Here is a 21207-nt window from a genome sequence, read left to right on the forward strand (position 1 = left end):
ACAGCAACAGGTTTGGTTTTTTTGGGTTTGACTCTTTTCTCTTCTTCTTACCACGTCTAACTAGTTGTCAAATCATCCTAATTTTCACTGCTTGCATATCATCCCCTTCTATGTTTTCTCACTTCCTCAGTTCAGCTTTCATTACCTTCCTAAAAACAGTTCTAAGGACCTCTTAAGCTCTACCTCTCCACTCCATCTACCCTCCAGGCCACACCAATTGTCTGTCAAAATCCAGATCTGGTCAAGTCTCTGCACCACTAAATATCATTTTCTAGCTCCTCTCTGCTCACAGGATGACGTTCCCTGCAGCCTGGCTAAAAGCTTTCTTGTGAGTGTATTCCTGCTCCCACTATAAGCCTCATCTCCTCCCATTCCCCACCCTATGTCCTATGCTATAAGCCCACCCTCCTATTTTCACCTCTAAATCCTTTCTCCTCATCTTCTTGTGCTTTCTTACAAAGACCTTGAGTCCCAGAAAACCATTTAAGCCGTCCCCTTACCTCAATTCAAAATATTAATTAATGATAAAGATTAAAGGTATAATAAGGATTTGTGTTCTCTTCAGACAATTTTTGCATTGTTTAATACCTTAACTCAAAAGAATAAATGATATGTACAATCCAACATGTTTCATTCCACTCGAGGGAAAGAGCTACAGAGATCTTTGGTGGCCCCCCAAATTATACCTCGCAGGTAATCATCGTAACCAATGGAATGCTGACTTTCTGGAGGATGACCTTTGCTTATAAGTCAGCATGATGTAGTCTAAAGGGCATGGAATATGGCTTGAGAAAAAAGGGATTTGAGTATATGTTTCATCATTCACTGCCCAATTGGCCTTAGGTGAAACATGTCACTTCTTTGAACCTCATTTTGTTATCTGTAAACCAGTATCTACTTTAGGGTTGTTATGCCAATCAAATGGAATTAGGTATGGGTATGTGAACAGTCTGAAAAATGTAGAGGGAAGGTTTTGTAGTCTATAAAGCACTGCATAAAAGTGAAAAGGAATGCTATGAAAAGAAAGATGGACATGAAGTTAAAATACATGGGTATGAATTTCCAGCTCCATCACTTACTAGCCCTATGAAGTGGATCAAATTACTTGAATATTTTTCCTGATACCCTAAGAGCACTTACCTTTCTGTGATCGTCTCTCTGAGGCCACTGGCTACCCCCTTGACCACAGTGCTAGCTTTGGGGGTCAGTACCACCTGAGATATAAAAAACGAGCCCTTCTTTTTTCTCTCAGTGATGGATGCCTGAAGAAACTGGATCAGTTTTTCAGGGTCTGTGGTGTTGGCCCAGGGTGCTGGCATCATCTGCCCAGGCCAGAGAAAGGGTACTTCCAGAGCCACTGGACTGTGGTAGAAGACTAGTACTTGATAGTCCTTCTCCCACAGGTACTTCAGACTAACTTCCTGGGCAAAAATCGCTGGGCACATTTTATTTCCATAGATGTCTTTCAGCATTTGGACCAGTTTTTCATGGTGATATTTCTGCATCCCGTAGAAGTGGTTGAAGTCTAAGAATATTACTTCCTTATGGTGGTCTGAGAGGAATGCATTGATCTCCTCAAGGCCTTCATTGACTTTGGCACTGAACAAACCATGAGCAAAGTAGAGTTCGTTGTCAGGGTCTCTGGGCTTGGTGGAAATTCGAAGATCAAAATAACGGATCCCAGCTCCTAGCTGACCAGTAAAGTTCATTGTTTGAGTGGCTAACCATTTTCGCATCAGCTTTTTTGCCACAGTTCCAAACACAGAGACAAAATTTTGGACAGTTTCTGGCTGTTCAGGCCCTACTGGAGAGGCTTCATCAATGTAGAAGCTGAAGGAATCATGAGATCCTAGAAGAATAACAAGATATAATATAGTTATATCTGAGACCTTAAAGACACACTATTTCCTTGTCCTTCCCAACTTCTCTTTCCCCTTTTATAGTGGCTGTACCACTCCCTTAGAGAAGCAAAAGGGAATACTAAGCAATATTTACCTAGTTAATCCTCATGCCATAGAAGGGCCCTTTTTAAAGCCTAGTATAGTACACAGGGAGTCCCTTCGTGGTGCAAATGGTTAATGCACTCAACTGCTAACCAAAACGTTGGAGATTCAAGTGTACTCAGAGGCACCTTGCAAGAAAGGCCTGGTGATCTACTTCTGAAAAAAACAGCAATTAGAAACCCTATGCGGGCAGTTCTACTCTGTCATAAAGTTTCTATGAGTTGGAATTGACTCAACAGCACACAACAACAACAATATGGGTACATGGGGGTTCATAGTAAGATGGCTTACTTGAATCAAAATATATTAGTAATTACAGTAAATGCAAACGGATCAAAAGATTCAATAACAAAACATATATTCTGTTACTGTAAGACACATTTAAAATAAATATACAAAAAACATATATATAAAAATAAGTACACAAATATCCACCATTGGCCGTAGGAAAAAAAAAACCAGAAAATAACAAGAGTTGGTAAGAATGTGGAGAAGGTGAAACCCTCATACATTGCTGGTGGGAATGTAAAATGGCTCAGCCACTGTGGAAAACTTTGGTGGTTCCTCAAAAAGTTAAACATTAAATTACTATATGATCCAGAAATTCCGCTCCTAGGTATAGATACAAAAGAATTAAAAGCAGGAACACAGATACTTATACACCCATGTTCACTGCAGCACTATTCACAACAGTCAAAAAAGTGGAAACAGCCTAAATGTCCAACAACATGTGTATGGATAAACAAAATGTGGTACATACACATACAATAGAATATTATTCAGCCATAAAGAACAATGAAGTCCTGAAACTTGCTACCACATGGATGAACTTTGAAAACAATATAATGACCAAATAAGTCACAAAAGGAAAAATATTGTATGATCCCATTTATATGATTAATATTATCCTATCACTGACAGAGTTGTACTTCAGGATACATCTTGAAATGTCCTTTTTGACAATGAATACAATACCATTCCTCTTAAATTTTTCACTCACAGCATAGTAGACCATATGATTGTCTGGTTCAAAATGATCAATATCAGTGCATTTCAGCTCACTAATGCCCAGGATATGGATCTTCAAACATTCAATTTCATTTTTGACAACTTCCAATTTTCCTAGATTCGTAATTTGTACGTTCCAAAAATTAATGGGTGTTTGCAGCTGTTTCTTCTCATTTTGAGTTGTACCACATCAGCAAATGAAGGTCTCAAAAGTTAGACTCCATCCACATCATTAAGGTCAACTCTACTTTGAGGAGGAAGCTCTTCCTCAACCGTATTTTGAATGCTTTCCAAACTGAGGGGCTCATCTTTCAGCACTATATCAGACAGTGTTCCACTGCTATTCATAAGGTTTTCAGTGACCTTTTTTTTTTTCAGAAGTAGATAGGCAAGTCCTTCTTCAAGTATACCTTAGTCTGGAAGCTCTGATGAAAACTGTCCACCATGGGTGACTCTGTTGGCATTTGAAATACAGGTGGCATATCTTACAGTATCACAGCAACACACAAGCCAAACTGAAGGACTTGAGGGACAAACTGACAGATGAGTTGCAGGATGACATCAAGGACATCATACATGTAGAAAGCAAGAGGTCATTAAAAATACAGGAAAGAAAGAAAAGACCAAAATGGATGTTGGAAGAGACTCTGAAACTTGCTATTGAATGTAGAGTAGCTAGAGCAAAAGGAAGAAATGATGAAGTAAAAGAGCTGAACAGAAAATTTCAAAGGGCAGCTGGAGAAGATAAAGTAAATTATTACAATGAGATGTGCAAGACCTGGAGTTAGAAAACCCAAAGGGGTGAACACGCTTTGCATTTCTCAAGTTGAAAGAACTGAAGAAACAATTCAAGTCTCAAGTTGCAATTTTGAAGGATTCTATGGGCAAAATATTGAACGACAGAGGAAGCATCAAAAGAAGATGGAAGGAATACACAGAATCACTGTAGCAAAAAGAATTGGCCGACAATTAACCATTTCAGGAGGTAGGATATGATCACAAACCGATAGTACTGAAGGAAGAAGTCCAAGCTGCACTGAAGGCACTGGTGAAAAACAAAGAAGGCTCTAGGAATTGACAGAATATCATTTGAGATGTTTCAACAAATGGATACAATGCTGGAAGTGCTCACTCGTCCTTGCAAAGAAATTGGGAAGACAGCTACCTGGCCGACTGGAAGAGATCCATATTGGTACTCATTGCAAAGAAATGATTCAACAGAAAGCAGAAATAATTGAATATCATTAATATCACACACAGGTAAAATGCTGAAGATGATTCAAAAATGGCTGCAGCAGTACATCAACAGGGAACTGCCAGAAATTTAAGCTTGGTTCAGAAGAAGACGTGGAACAAGGGATATCGTTGCTGACATCGGATGGATCATGGCTCAAAGCAGAGAATACAAGAAAGATGTTTACCTATATTTTATCAACTATGCAAAGACATTTGACTGTATGGATCATAATAAATTATGGATAACATTGCAGAGAATGGGAATTCCAGAACACTTAATTGTGCTCGTGTGGAATCTGTGCATAGACCGGAACCTGTACACAGACCAAGAAGCAGTCATTCGAACGGAACAAGGGGATACTGCATGGTTTAAAATCAGGAAAGGCATGCAACAGAGTTGCTCCCTTTCACCACACTTATTCAATCTGTAGCTGAGCAAATAATCTGAGAAGCTGGACTATATGAAGAAGAATGGGGCATCAGAATTGGAGGAAGACTCATTAACAACCTGTGTTATGCAGATGACATAACTTTGCTTGCTGAAAGTGAGGAGGACTTGAAGCACTTACTGATGAAGATCAAAGACTACAGACTTCAGTATGGATTGCACCTCAACATAAAGAAAACAAAAATCCTCATGACTGGACCAATAGCAACATCATGATGAATGGAGAAAATATTGAAGTTGTTAAGGATTTCATTTTACTTGAATCCACAATCAACATCCATGGAAGCAGCGGTCAAGAAATTAAACGACATATTGCACTGGGCAAATCTGCTTCAAAAACCTCTTTAACGTGTTCAAAAGCAACGATGTCACTTTGAGGACTAAGCTGTGCTTGACTCAAGCCATGGTATTTTTCAGTTGCCTCATACGCATGCAAAAGCTGGACAATGAATAAGGAAGACTGAAGAAGAATTGATGCCTTTGAATTATGGTGTTGGTGAAGAATATTGAATATACCATGGACTGCCAAAAGAATGAACAAATCTATCTTGGAAGAAGTACAGCCAGAATGCTCCTTAGAAGGGAGGATGGTGAGACTTTGTCTTAGGTACTTTGGACATGTTACAGGAGAGACCAGTCCCTGGAGAAGGACATCATGCTTGGTAAAGTAGAGGGTTAGTGAAAAAGACACTCCAGGAGATGGATTGACACAGTTGCTGCAACAATGGACTCAAACATTGCAACAATTGTGAGATCGGTGCATGACTGAGCCATACTTCGTTGTGTTGTACATAGGGTTGCTATGAGTCGGAACTGACTCAAGGGCACCTAACAACACCATTTATATGAAATATTTAGAATAGGCAAGTATATAGAGATCAAAGTTTATTAATGGTTACTGGGGGCAGGGGTGGAGAAAGACACAATGCTTAGGAAACCCTGAGCTTCTGTTAAGGGTGATTGATAGAAAATTTTGGAGACTGTTAATGTTGATGGTGGAACAACATGATGGACATATTTAATGTCACTGACTGTATATGTATAGATTCTTTAAATGGCAAATCTTTTATTACATATATATTTACCACATTTAATTAATTAATTATTTTAAAAAATCTATGAAGCACAGCTCTTCTCTGACACACATGAGATTGCCATGAGTCGTTATCAACTGGAAGGCAACTGGGTTTATAATATACAGATCATTTCAGTAGCCCAAAACTGATTGTACAATGATAGGAAAAATTCGTTTTGACCAATATTTTGAACTTCAAACTACCATCTTCTGTTTCTATGAAACAACAATGTAACGCACTCATAGGTTTGGCTTTCCATATCCTCATAATCCGTTGTCGCTGAGTTGATTCTGACTTATAGAGACCTTATAGGACAGAGTTGAACACTCTCACAGGGTTTCCAAGGAGCAGCTGGTGGATTTGAACTGACGATCTTTTGGTTAGCAGCCGGAGCTCTTAACCTTTGTGAAAGCAGGGCTCTGGCTTTTCATATAGATGGCTTTCCATTATAAGGTGGGATTTATCCAGACTGACTCATTCTGAAATATTTTGTTTTCAATCGTGCTCTTTCCTTTTATTCTGGCTGATTTTAAGCCTAAGGGGCTTGTCTCATCTGAATAAAGGAGCCCTTTTCACAGGCAGACAATCAGTGTACAAACTGTTTCCCCCTACACTCTGCAAAGTACAAAGAGGTCCGAGGGAGAGAAGAAGGGAGAAATAAGGCAATAGGAGGGTACAATGTTGATAAATCTGGTGTCATTCCTGGCTTTGCATTTATGCAACTGGAAACTTAAGTGAGGTCAAGTAGTTTTTAGATATTGAAGAAACAATGAATTTTTCTCACAAGTTAACACAACTGACAACATTTAAAAATTAATTGATAGAATATTTCTTCACAGATACATCCTCTCAACAGTGAAAGCTTCTTTGAAGTTGGCTTCTAAATTTAGAAGACTTTCTTCCTAGGAAGAACAAGGTCCATTTATTTTGGTAGCTACACATATCAAAACTGCAGAAATGTAGCAATGGGCATGTGTATGATATGTCTGCAAGTACAGAGAGCCATTTAAAAAATACTTGGACCCAATAAAGAAAAATTATTTCAGATTTAAATTTTATTTTTTAAAGCCTGTGTTAATTCTTGAACATGACATGCTGAATAGCTAAAATTAAATTAACGTATTCTGGATACTTCACACATTAGAAAGGGAAAATGTACTTCAGATTCTGATTTTCAAAATGCTGAACTGTCAATAACTGTGGAGACCAACACACACCGAGGTAAAAAATTGTGGCGAGGTAAGTAGTTTGCCCCTGTATCTTTTCATCTTTCACGCCCTTGCCCCAGTGTTATTATTCCCCATCTGTTATATTCAGGCCTGCTCAAACTCTGTTGCTCCAGTCCTGATTTAGGTCCGCGAGACACCCCTTTTTCTAATTCTTTCATTGTTGTCGTTGTTAATTGCTGTTGAGTTAGCCCCTGACTCATGGCAATCCTGCCCAAGTGAATGAAAGGCTTCCCAGTCCTGCACCATCCCCATGACTGGTTGAGGAGAAAACCATCATCGTTGAGTCATAGGGTTTTCACTGGCTGATTTCAGAAGTAGATCACCAGATCTTCCTTCCTAGTTTGGAAGCTCCACTGAAACCTATTTGGCATTGTAGCAACTCTCAAGTCTTCACTGACAGATGCGTGGTGGTTGTGTATAAGGTGCCTTGGCTGGAAATCAAACCAAGGTTTCCCATATAGAAGATGATAATTCTGCCACTGAACCACCATGCCCCCTCATTCTTTCATCACCTCCATCTAAAACACATACACGCACACATACATACAGACACACACCCTCTAAGTTTATCCATTCATCACCTCAAGGTCTTTCTTTGATAAGCTGTTTGACGCATTTTTTTTCCAGTGATAGATATATTTAACAATGTCTATATTCCATCTCTATATCTATCTAAACCTACATCTATACATACATCTACCTATCTATACCTAGCTTTAACAACCCATAGGAATCACAAGAGTGTAGATTTAAGATATCATGGTAAATCGTTAGAGAAGATATTTGGAGAATATTCGATACCCTGTAAATCATGACCTTTAAGATCTGGAACTGAGAACTCCTCAGAAGTAGTCATTTTTTTCCCAAACAATGAAAGGTAACCCCAAAAGTACAGAAATGCCATGTTTAATTTAATCTAGAAGTGTCTGATCTATTTGTCTTTAAGCAAATGGTATGGGAAGAAAATGTCAGCACTGCTTGTAGAAGAAAAAGTAGCAGTTTTAATCTGGTATTGGCAAATTTCAATAGGGATTTCAATTGTTGCACATTGATTTATCAGTTGCTGCATAGTTGGCGATGAATATAAATGAAAAGCTAAACAAGCTGTGTCATGGCTCAATATGCACAGAGAGGAGTGTTGAAAGAAAGAAAGAAAGAAAAAGATGAGTTTAAGAAGAGTTATAGTTTCAATGATCTAGGATTAAAATAAATATTAAAAAAACCTCAAGGGTAAAAACCAGTTTCCAGGCATTTGAAGCAAAGGTGGATGAGGGTGATTAGTTACCTTTGTAATCTTATAGAAGACATCATTTGAAGCAAGCAGGAAAAGATTTAAATATGATTTGAATTTTTCTCTGGAAACAAGTAGCCTTTGTTTTCAATATGGCTTTAGATTTGTCTATCACATAGTTATGTGGCAAAAAAAAAAAAAAAAAAGCCAGGAATTGCACTATTTTTGAAAATCTTATGAAAGGACAGTATAGTTTATAGGCTAAATTATTTGTTGTCCTTCAAGGAAAGTATGTTATTAAGGTCAAAATAAAGTAAAGCTAAAAACAAAAAATAAAAATAAATAAATAAAACAAGCTGTCAGAAGAACTAACCAATGGTGCCTCCACCCATATTCACTTTAATCTAGATGACTCTGAGGCTTATGCACAGCATCTGGTGCAGGATGATGCACGTTGGTGTTTTGTACTATAAATATTATTTGTAAAGGAGAATTAAATCAAGTGATAGATAGCACTACCCATGTATTTTGGGAGAAAATACATAATCTAATGTTGGCCAAAAAAGGAGTATTTTGATGACTTAAAATTTTATTTGAAGTAGTACTCCCTCCTCACTTTTAACTTTTTCACTAAACCATGAAGTTTTCTATTTGTTTGAACTTAAAACAAAAATACAGCAGCAATTGATGACCTTTTAGTAAATGAGGGGAAAATCTCACCCAGCTCTGTGTCTCTAAAACTCTCTTATAAGCAAGAGAGTGTTAAACCCTATTTCTTTGTTCATGGCTATACCCAAAACTCTTTTGCCTTATCTGGCTTAATATTCTAGTATACTGACTCAGTATTCCTGGGCTCCTGGCCTCTTAGCTCTTCTCTTGTGTACAATCTCAAACTCACACCTTGGACCTGGTATTTGATGCTGATATTCTGAGTATGAACTTAGCTTTTCAATGTTGAGTTTGATTTGCCGTTTTCTCAGGCAGTGGATGCTATTAGACACTCTTCTTTCATACTCAGCCAAATCCAACCCATTTGCTCTGGTTCTGAATAAAAAAACACAAGACTATTTTCTTCTATTTCTTGGAAGTAAAACTCACTGCTGTCGAATCAATTCTGACTCACAGTGACCCCATAGGACAGAGTAGAACGGTCCCATAGGGTTTCCAAGGAGCAGCTGGTGGATTCAAACTGATGACATTTTGGTTAGCAGCCAAACACTTAACCACTGCACCAACAGGGCTCTTTTCCAGGAAAAAGGCACTTTTATTAGTTTCTTCTCAGCCTGCCTTCATTTAGACAGTGTGGTAGGCAGACAGCTAAGACAGTCTCCAGTGGCCCCTGCCCTCCTGGCAATCATGCCTGTGGGCAAACTCCTCCTTTGAGTGTGGGCTGAACCTAGTGATTTGCTTCTAACAAATGGAAAACTTTACGGCAAACTTGATGAGCTATTACTTCTGAGATTAGGCTCCAAAAGATTGTGACTTTCTTCTTGCTAGAAAACTCTCTCCCTTGCTGGCATTGATAAGCTAACTGCCACGCTGTATAAACCAAGAAAAACAAACCAGTTTCCAACAAGGCGATTCTGACTCATGGTGTCCCCGTGTGTTTCAGAGTGAAACTGTGCTCCACAGGATTTTCAACTGTTGTGATCTTTTGGAAGTAGATCACCAGGGCTTTCTTTTGAGGTGCAGCTGGGTGGATTCAAGCCATCAGCCTTCTGATTAGTACCAAGCACTTAACCGTTTGTGACACCGGGGACTCCCACCATGTTGGATAGCCCTACATCAAAAGGAACTGAGGGCTGCCTCTGGTCAACAGCCAGCAAGGTATTAAGGCTTTCAGTCCAAGAGGAAGCAGGGAATTGAATCCTGTCAAGTACCACTGAGTAAGCTTGGAAGAAGTTCCTGCCCCAGTGGGATCTTTATTACAGCCTTGGGGCAATTCTTTCTGCAGCAATACATAACTAATAAAGCCTACAATAACTCTTTAGGGTTAAAGAAGGAGGATTTGTGGTCTATAGATCTAAATTCCTAATTTGAGAACTTGTCATTTTTGATGAAGAGAAATTAATTTAATTTCTATGCCTGAAAATTACATATTAGGTAAGAGAAAGCAAGAATTAATGAAATAAATGTAGTGTTAAAAAGTCCTCTCGAATACACAACTGAGGTTACTCCCCAGTCTGCATACTGATACAGATAAGCTTAGATGAATTTAGCTGTATCTGTTCTAACCAATTGGCATTTAGCATCCATTCTATTAAATCAGCAGTATAAGGAATACCTAAAATCATTTTGCTTTTATGGTCTCTGGTAGTACTGGGTTTAAACAGTTTCTCAATTTACCATTTAGTGTGGTAGGTGGAATTCTAAGATCGCCTCCTAAATTCCCACCTTCTAGTGTACATCCCTGCATAATGCCCATCTCCTAAGTGTGGTGAATATAATGGGATATCACTCTTGTGATTATGTTATACAGAAAAAGTAATTTTTTTTTCAGATGTAATTAAGATCCCTAATCAGTTGACTTTGAGTTAATCAAAGAGAGATTATCCTGCCTGGCCTCAACTAATCAGGTAAGCCCTTAAAAGAGAGAGCAGAAGCAACAGATGGTCTCCTGTTGTTCATGAAGAAGAGAGCGCCATATGGCAGGGAATAGTGGGAAGCCTCTATGAGCTAAGGGCCTCATTCCTACAACCACAAGGAACTAAATTCTGCCAACAACCAGCGAGCTTGGAAGAGGACCCTGAGCTTCAAATGATATGACAGCCCTGGCTAACACTTTGATTCCAGCTTGTTGAGACCCTTATCAGAGGACTCAGCTAACTTGCTCCTACACCCTTGATTCACAGAAACTGTGAGATAAATTTCTGTTGTTTAAAGCCACTATATTTATGGCAATATTTTCTGCAACAATAGAAAACTAAAATATTTGATAAACTGTTTTTGTTAATTTATTAAAGCACTGCTTAAAATCATCCCTATATGTACAGTCATAAAAGTATTATACTATAGTTGAGACTATATTTGCAAGCAGTATGCTATATTTGAGATGATATGTGAAAAGTGATACAGTAACTTGAGGTAATTATAACATTCAGATTAAAAGCCTCCAATACTATATCAATCTACTAATTTATTTTGCTTAAGGAAATATTGCTTAACTCTAACCTGTTTGACAACAAACTAACTTTTTCAAATAAGAGAATTGGAAGTAAGTTAGCTTCTCTGTATAGAAACTAAAACTTGGCAATTCTTTGCAAATGTTTGTTTCATGCAAAGTGTTACGTTGCATTGAAAATATTTTTTTCTGCTTTTCTATTCTTTTATCACTCATTTATTCAAACATTTATCAAGCACTTAGTATGCGCTATCACCATGCTAAGCACAAGAAAAGCTTGTTCCCACCTTCATGAGTTTTCAGCTTAATGTGTGATACACACAGATAAATAATTACAAGTACAGTTTGGTACTCTTTTTTAGGTAGTGTTTGGTATCATACAATAAAGAGAAAAAAATATAATTAATTACCGATGGGATTTTGGAAATAATGAAAAAGGAACTAGACTAAATGCAAAAGTAGTCTTGCTTTTCAGGCTATAGGCTAAAGGACTCTTGAGAGCCACATAAACAGAATACAGAATGGGAACATCTTCATCTGGTTGATTTTGCTTAATTTTCTCACTGTTGAATAATTGTATACAGAAGAAAAATTCAGACATAGTCCTTCCCCTCAAGTGGCTCATAATTTAATTAAAATATTTGAGGACAGACATAAAAAGATACATCCTTATACGTGAGAGCATTTCTTCATTCTTCCCACAGGTATTTATTGAGCATCAACTCTGTTTAAGGCACTTAAGATTAGGTACCAGAGGAGGGTAAAGACAATCCATTTGGCTGTGGGAAGAAAATATTAGTACTATTCTATTTATATTTTTATTTTAAAATAAGAAAAATCAAACTTTACTAACATTTAACTTAGGTACTGCCACTGTCATCTTCACAGAGAGCCAAATAACATATTCAATACTCAAGGTATCTTAAGGAAACAGTAGAATTCCACCAGACTGAATGATGCCTTTATTCATTTGGTCATTGTCTTAGTTATCTAGTGCTGCTATAACAGAAATACCACAAGTGGATGGCTTTAACAAACAGAAATTTATTCTCTCAGAGTCTAGGAAGCTAGAAGTTTGAATTTAGGGTGCCAGCTCCTGGGGAAGGCTTTCTCTCTCTCTGTTGGTTCTGGGAGAAGATCACTGTCATCAATCTTCCTCTGGTCTAGGAGCTTCTCAGTGCAGGGACCCCAGATCCAAATTATGTGATCCACTCCTGGTGCTTCTATCTTGGTGGCATGAAGTCCCTCTTCTCTCTGCTCAATTCTGTCTTGTATATCTCAAAAGAGACTGACTCAAGATACAGTGTAATCCTGGAGATTGTGTCCTGTCTCATTAACATAATTGCCTCTAATCCTGCCTCATTAACATCATAAAGGTTAAGATTTACAATACATTAAATAATCACATCAGATCACAGAATGGTGGACACACAATGCTGGGAAACATGGCCTAGCCAAGTTGACACTCATTTTTGGGGGGTGCAATTCAATCCATAATAGTCATATTGGACTGTATTATAGTTTGCTTAACGATGACTGGTCATGTAGATTTTAGGCTTGTATAGTTTGATTAGCCAAATGCTCACAAAGGACAAGTGGCTTTAAAATATTTTTCAGAAAAAAAAGCTTGGACTGAAGATAATTCAAATCAGCAAACAAGAAAACCAGATCTGACACCTTGAATTTTACTATGAATTCTTCATTAGTCACATTATTTTGTTCTATTGTATTTAATAAAAAGGCAACCAAAAATTTGAAATTATCAAGAAAACTACCTGACATTTGGATTCACTATTATTTTTAACTCGCCCCCAAGTATGTATCATGCTTTGAAATACTAGCTCATGATAGAATGATGACACCACAATAAGAAATATATTTTTAAAAACATTTAAAAATATTTTATTGTGTTTTGATGAAAGTTTACACCGCAAATCAGGTTCTCATTTAACAATTTCTATAAATATTTTTCAGTGACATTGGTTACATTTTTCCCAATGTGTCGGCATTATTTCTATTTTGGTTGTCGTGTTTCCATAATCTACCTTCCCTGTGCCCCCTTACCTTTTCATCTTTTGTCTAGGATAAATGTTCACCATTTGGTTTCAGTTAGATGATTGTTTGGAGGAGAATAGTATTTAAGGGTGATATTATTTATTTTATCAGCCAATCTGTCATTTGGCTGAAAGTTAACCTCCAGGAGTGGTTTGAAATCCAAGTTTAAAGCATATCCCAGGGTGACAGTCTTGGGGGTTCTTCTAGTCTCTACTGGTCCAGTAAATCTGGCTTTTTTTTAGTTTTATTCCACATTTTTCTCCCATTTTATCTAGAACCATCTATCGTGTCCCTGGTTGGAATGGTCAGTAATGGTAGCTGGGCACCATCTAGTTCCTCTGCTCTCAAGGTAGTGAGGCTGTGGTTCATGTAGACTATTAGTCCTGTAGACTAGCTTCTTCTTTAAGTCTTTGGTTTCCTTCTTTCTCTTTTGCTCCAGACAAGTAGAGACAAATAGTTGCATCTTAGATGGTCACTCGCAAGCTTTTCAGATCCCAGACGCTACTCACCAAACTATGATGTAGAACATTATCTTTATGAACTATACTGTGCCAGTTGACTGAGATGCCCCATGAGATTATGGTCCTAAGCCCTCAAACCCAGTAAACCAGTCCCACAAGGTGTTTGGTTATGTCTAGGAAGCATCCATAACTGTACCCCCTATGTGCTTTATTTTATATATGTATAGATATATGCAGCACACCTAAACATGTATATACATATGTCTACTGATAAACCTGTATATGCACATCCGTATATTCATATGTGTCTTCCTATACACATATATGCATACATATCTTTCTATGCGGAGCCCTGGTGGCACAGTGGTTAAGAGCTATGGCTGCTAACCAAAAGGTTAGCAGTTTGAATCCACTAGCCACTCCCTTGAAACCCTACAGGGCAGTTCTACTCTGTCCTATACGGTTGCTATGAGTCAGAATGGACTTGAAGGCAACAGGTAGTATCTATCTATGTAACCACCCATATTTTTTAGTTGTTATTACTATTGTTGCAAAATTGTATATATTAAAACATTTATAAAATTATCCCTTATTCTTGTGTTTCTTACTGTCACCATTTACCTTGGTCACCAAAACCAACAAGGGTCTACTGTCTAGAAAGTGATGCCCCCTTCCTTCCCTCCTATCTCTGGTAACCACCAAAGAATGTTGCTTTCTAAATGGATACCTATCCTTGTCTTTTTATAATAATGAGATCATACAATATTTGTCCTTTTGTGACTGACTTATTTCACTCAGCAAAATGTCCTCCAGATTGATCTATGTTATAATATATTTTGAGAACTCATCGTTATTCCTTATGACTACATAATATTCCATTGTATGTATGTACCACAATTTGTTTATCCATTTATCTGTAGATGGGCACTTAGGTTATTTCCATCCTTTTGCTTTTGTGAATAATGCTGTAATGAACATAGGTGTGCATATGTTTATTTTTGTCACTGCTATTAGATTTCTAGGGTATATGCCTAAAAGTGGGATTGCTGGATCATAGGGTAATTTTATTTCAAGCTTTTTGAGGATCCTACTTGTGAGTTTCTTGTAGATAGTAAATTGTTGAGATCTGCTTTTTAATCTAGTCTGACAATGTCAGCTTTTGAATTGGGTTGTTCAGGCAATTAACATTTAAGTAATTATTTATATGGTTGGATAAATCTACACTTTTGTTATTTGTTTACTATTTATCCCATCTGTTCTTCATTCCTGTTTTCCTTCCTTCTTTTGGATTAGTTGAATAATTCTTAATATTCCATCTTATACCTACTTTTGCCTTATTACATAGAGCCTCTATTTTTTTTACTTTACTGAAAAAAAAAAAACAGTTTATTTTGTGGTATAACATAAAATGCATTTCCATGTGAATTTTAAATATCAATTTATGTTTATTTTCAAACTAAGAACGTTACCAGAGAATAATTTTTTAAACAGTTACTCTGTAAATATAAATAAGAGGGCATGTTTATCTTCTAGTTTTTAAAAGACAACACATGGAGGAGCCAGGGCTAAGACAGCACAGTAGTCAGATGCTTCCTGTGGTTCCTCTTACAACAAAGACTCGAAAAAACAAGTGAATTGATTGTATATGAAAATCTAGGAGCCCTGAACATCAAAGACAAAGTTGAGGAATTGGATTGAGTGGCAGGGGGAAGGAGACACAATTCAGAAGCCGCAAGGAGTTGCCAGACCTGACCTGGCCAGAACTGGCACCTTGAAGGCTGGATTGACTGATGCAAGCAGTGAGAAAAGCAATTGTGCTCAGGATGCATTTTCCACATTGGGAGAGACCAAGCGGTGGAGAATTTGATCAAACCTACAGAACCAGTGAGAAATGGTGCTCAATCGGCCAAAGATAAGTACAAGCATCTAACCTACCATGAGGATAAAAAATAAGAAAAAAACCTTTTGGGAAGTACCTCTCTCACATTTACCTGCCTCCTCCCTGCTCTGCTCCAGGTCCCAGTCTGCTTTAGCAATAGCTGCACTCCCTGGGCATGAAGTAGGACTAATCGTGAGACCTGAGCCATTCTCCCAGCTTTGGAGAAGGAACAAATTAACAAACAGCAAAAAATAATCTGCCAGCTCCCCTAAGCTGGGAACACAGGGCAGACACAGCCCCTTTGCCTAGGCACAGGCATAAGGGGACCACAGACTTTGTACGCCTTTCCCCTGTGCATAGATCTGTGTGGGCCCATTTCAACAGTGTAAGCCCTCATTAGCACAGCATAACAGGGTGTAATCTGAAGCCTATTTTCATCTGTATCTGCTATAAGGGGGAGTGGCAGATTCATGACATTTGACACTGCCCTGCCAATTAAGCAGGGTCCTCACCTACCCACATCAGGGGCCTGAGGACTGGGGGCTCCACCCACTCCACTGTGCCACCTGTGACAGAGGTCCAAGAATAAATGGTAACTCCCAGTCCTTACAGTCAACAGCATTGGGTGCCCACAGTCTGGCTGAAAAACCCACCAACCTACGCACTCTAGGGAACACAGACATACCTTCCACCTAGACTCTCAGGGGCAGCAGTCACCCCCCTGCCTTGATCAGTGTGTGACCCCCTACTGCAGCCAGATACCTGAGCCTATTCCAATCACCCCTGCCCAGCTAGGACTGTAGGTGAGAGCCTGAACCACATACTCAGTGACTGATGACCTGGACACCTGAGCTGAATCCACACAAGAAAACTAAGCAGACTCTTGGGCTTATATACATAGTAACAGCTCTAGCCACCTGGAGACAGGACGTGAGAGCTTCAAAGATGCCAATAATCAAACTAGCGCACACAACTAGCCTATTTGGGCATATCAAAACAAAACAAGAAAAGAAGCTAGGACACAGTAAGCAAACATAAAATAAATATAGTAACTTATTGATGGCTTGGAGACAACAGTCAATATGAAATCACATAAAGAGGCAGACCATGATGGCTACAGCAAGCCACCAAAAGAATGAATCAAGAAACATTCTGGAGGATACATAGACCAATGGAACAGAATTGAGAACCCAGACATAAATTCATCCACCTATGAACAGTTGATAGTTGACAAAGGTCCAAAGTCCGTTAATTGGAGAAAAGACAGTCTCTTTAACAAATGGTGCTGGCATAACTGGATATCCATCACAAAAAAACTGACAATAGAAAAACTAGAGAGGAAATAGATAACTTGAATAAGAAATGAGATGGGCGATATCACAACAGACTCAACTGAAATGAAAAGAATCATAACAGAATACTATTAAAAATTGGACTCCATCAAATTTGAAAACCTAAAGGAAACGGACAAATTTCTAGAAAAACATTACCTACCTAAACTAACATAAACAGAGGTAGAACAACTAAATAAACCTATAACAAAAGATGCAATTGAAAAGGTAATTAAAAAACACCCAACCAAAAAAAAAAACAAAAACAGTCCTGGCCCTGATGGCTTCACTGGAGAATTCTACCAAACTTTCAAAGAAGAGTTAACACTGCTACTAGTAAAGGTATTTCAGACCATAAAAAAGGATGGAATACTTCCAAACTCATTCTATGAAGCCAGCATAACCTTGATACCGAAACCAGGTAAAGACAGCACAAAAAAAAGAAAATTACAGTACCAATATTCCACATGAACATAGATGCAAAAAACCTCAACAAAATTTTAGCCAATAGAATTCAACAACATTAAAAAAAAAAAAAATCCACCATGACCAAGTGGGACTCATACCAGATATGCAGGGATGGTTCAACATTAGAGAAACAATCAATGTAATCCATCATGTAAATAAAACAAAAGACAAGACCCACATGATCTTATCAATTGATGCAGAAAAGGCATTTGACAAAGTCCAACACCCATTTATGATAAAAACTCTCAGCAAAATAGGAATAGAAGAGAAATTCCTCAACATAATAACGGGCATTTATACAAAGCCAACAGCCAACATCATCCTAAATGGAGAGAGTCTGAAAGCATTCCCCTTGAGAACAGGAACCAGGTAAAGATGCCCTTTATCACCACTCTTATTCAACATTGTGCTGGAGGTCCTAGCAAGAGCAATTAGGCTAGAAAAGAAACAAAGGGCACCCAAATCAGTAAGGAGGAAGTAAAAGTATCACTATTTGCAGATGATATGATCTTATACACAGAAAACCCCAAAGAATCCAAAAGAAAACTACTGGAACTAATAGAAGATTTCAGCAAAGTATCAGGATACAAGCTGAACATACAAAAGTAAGTTGGATTCCTCTACAACAACAAAAAAAACTTCAAAGGGGCAATCACCAAATCAATACCATTTACAACAGGCCCCAGGGAGATAAAATACTTTGAATAAATCTAACCAGAGACATAAAAGACTTATACAATGAAAACTACAAGACACTACTGCAAGAAACCAAAACAGACCTACATAAGTGGAAAAACATACCTTGCTCATGGATAGTAAGAATCAACATTGTGAAAATGTCAATTCTACCCAAAGCGATCTACAGATACAATGCAATCCCCATCCAAATTCCAAGGGCATTTTTTAATGAGATGGAGAAACAAATCACCAACTTCATATCGAAAGGGAAGAGGTCCCAGATAAGTAAAGCATTACTGAAGAAAAGAACAAAGTGGGAGGCCTCACACTACCTGATTTTAGAACCTATTACACTGCCATCGTAGTCAAAACAGCCTGGTACTGGTACAACAGATACATAGACCAAAGGAACAGAATTGAGAATGCAGACATAAATTCATCCATCTATGAGCAGTCGATATTTGACAAAGGCCCAAAGTCCGTTAACTGGGGAAAAGACAGTCTCTTTAACAAATGGTGCTGGCATAACTGGATATCCATCACAAAAAACTGAGACAAGACCCATACCTCACACCATGCACAAAAACTAACTCAAAATGGATCAAAGACTTAAATATAAAATCTAAAACAAATAAAGATTATGGAAGAAAAAATAGGGACAATGCTAGGAGCCCTAATACATGGCATAAACAGAATACAAAACATAACTAACAGTGCACAAACACCAGAAGAGAAACTAGATAACTGGGAGCTCCTAAAAATCGAATATTTATGCTCAACAAAAGACTTCACCGAAAGAGTAAAAAGACAACCTAAAGACTGGGAAATAATTTTTGGCTACGACATATTCAGTCAGGGTCTAATCTCTAAAATCTACAGTATGCTGCAAAATTTCAACCACAAAAAGACAAATAACCCAAGAAAAAAATGGCAAAAGACATGAACAGGCATGTCACCAAAGAAGACATTCAGGCTGCTAACAGATACATGAGGAAATGCTCACGATCATCAGCCATTAGAGAAATGCAAATCAAAACTACAATGAGATACCATCTCACCCCAACAAGGCTAGGATTAATCCAAAAAAACACAAAATAATAAATGTTGGAGAGGTTGTGGAGAGACTGGAACACTTACACACTGCTAGTGGGAATGTAGAATGGTACAACCACTGTGGAAATCGATTTGGTGCTTCCTTAAAAAGCTAGAAATAGAAGTACCATATGGTCCAGCAATCCCACTCCATGGACTATATCCCAGAGAAATAAGAGTTGTCACACGAATAGATATATGCACATCTATGTTCATTGCAGCACTGTTCACAATAGCAAAAAGAGGGACACAACCTAGTTGCCCATCAACGGACGAATGGATAAATTATGGTATATTCACACAACAGAATACTATGTAATGATAAAGAATAACGATGAATCTGCAAAACATCTCATAACATGGATGAATCTGGAAGGCACTGTGCTGAGTGAAATTAGTCACAAAAGGACAAATATTGTATGAGACCACTATTATAAGAACTCAAGAAAATGTTTAAACACAGAAGAAAACATTCGTTGATGGTTATGAGGGTAGGAAGGGAGGGAGAGGGGTATTGACTAACAAGATAGTAGACAAGAATTATCTTAGGTGAAGGGAAGGACAACACTTAATACAAGGGAAGTCAGCATCACTGGGCTAAACCAAACACTAAGAAGTTTCCTGAACACAGTCAAACACTTCAAGGGACCGTATAGCAGGGGCAGGGGCCAGAGACCTTGGTTTCAGAGGACATCTAGGACAATTGGCATAACAAAGTTTATTAAGAAAATGTTCTGCATCCCACTTTGCTGAGTGGCATCTGGGGTCTTAAAAGCTAGTAAGTGGCCATGTAAGATGTATCGGTTGGTCAACCCACAACGAGGAAAGGAGAATGAAGAACTCCAAAAACACAAGGAAAATACTAGCCCAAGAGACAAAAGGGGCCACATAAACCAGAGTCTTCATCAGCCTGAGACCAGAAGAACTAGATGGTGTCTGGCTACCACCAACGACCGCCCTGATGGGGGACACAACAGAGAGTCCCTGACAGAGCAGGAGAAAAGTAGGGTGCAGAACTCAAATTCTAGTAAAAAAAAAAAAAAAAAAAAAGACCTAGACTTCTGGGCAACATGGCGCTACGGTCAGAAGCACCACACCATCCCTCTTCAGCAAAGATCAGAAAAACTAAGTCAAACAGAGTTACATGTCAATCCTGAAACCCTATGCATCAAATGAAGAGATAAAGAACTCAGCCAAGCACCAAATGGAATAAGAAACTGACTGAGAACAGAGAGTGAAGAGAGATACACGCAGAGGTACCCTATCAGATATCACAGCACGGATCCTCCACCTTGGACTCCTATCAGAGATCAGCAAACAGGGGGTATGAGAAAGCAGCTTCAAGGAGCTTCCAGTAGAAGACAGAACAACTGGTAACCAGCAATATAAGCTTTCCCAACCCCCACCCTTCTTCACCCTCACTTAGCCTCCTCTGCTTCCTGCAGCCACAGTATCTTGGCGGGAAGCACCCTGGTGTTGCTTGGGTTCCACCTGCCCTCACTGGCCGGCTCCCTGAGTGCCTTTTGTTGGCTGCTGGTGTTGCTTTTTTCCACTACTTTAGATTTCTTCCTTACCTCTCCCTACCTCCCCCTCCTTTCTCTCAAATACCTGGCTCCATGCGCCATCTTTGCTTCTTCCTGAAAGGCTGCGCGAAACTCCGCTTGACTGTGAAACTACTTCCTGGCCCATGCCGCCAAGCTGGTAGGACCCCCAGGGTTTTTTTGTTTGTTTGTTTGCTCTGATTAGTTCTGTTTTGATTTGTTTGTTTGTTTTCTTTTCTCAGCTTGGGAACCCCTTCTAGCGGGGCAGTACCACGCAGCTTGGAATCTACTCCCTTACTTTGTGCAGACACACAGGGACATCTCTGGGGGCATTTCTTTTTTCTTGTTTT

The 21207-nt window shown here is 38.5% G+C and overlaps 1 protein-coding gene across 1 annotated transcript in view; it reads right to left on the bottom strand.

Moving 5' to 3' along the window:
* PLCXD3 (phosphatidylinositol specific phospholipase C X domain containing 3) overlaps positions 1 to 21207 on the bottom strand; it is a 200763-nt gene that overhangs the window by 68254 nt on the left and 111302 nt on the right. Inside the window, exon 2 of the mRNA XM_004388438.2 lies at positions 1141 to 1849. Within this exon, the coding sequence (XP_004388495.1) occupies positions 1141 to 1849 (709 nt within the window). The remainder of the gene's footprint in view (positions 1 to 1140; positions 1850 to 21207) is intronic.

Source organism: Trichechus manatus, unplaced genomic scaffold (genome assembly GCF_000243295.1).
Source record: "Trichechus manatus latirostris isolate Lorelei unplaced genomic scaffold, TriManLat1.0 scaffold00212, whole genome shotgun sequence".
Taxonomy (NCBI): Eukaryota; Metazoa; Chordata; class Mammalia; order Sirenia; family Trichechidae; genus Trichechus; species Trichechus manatus.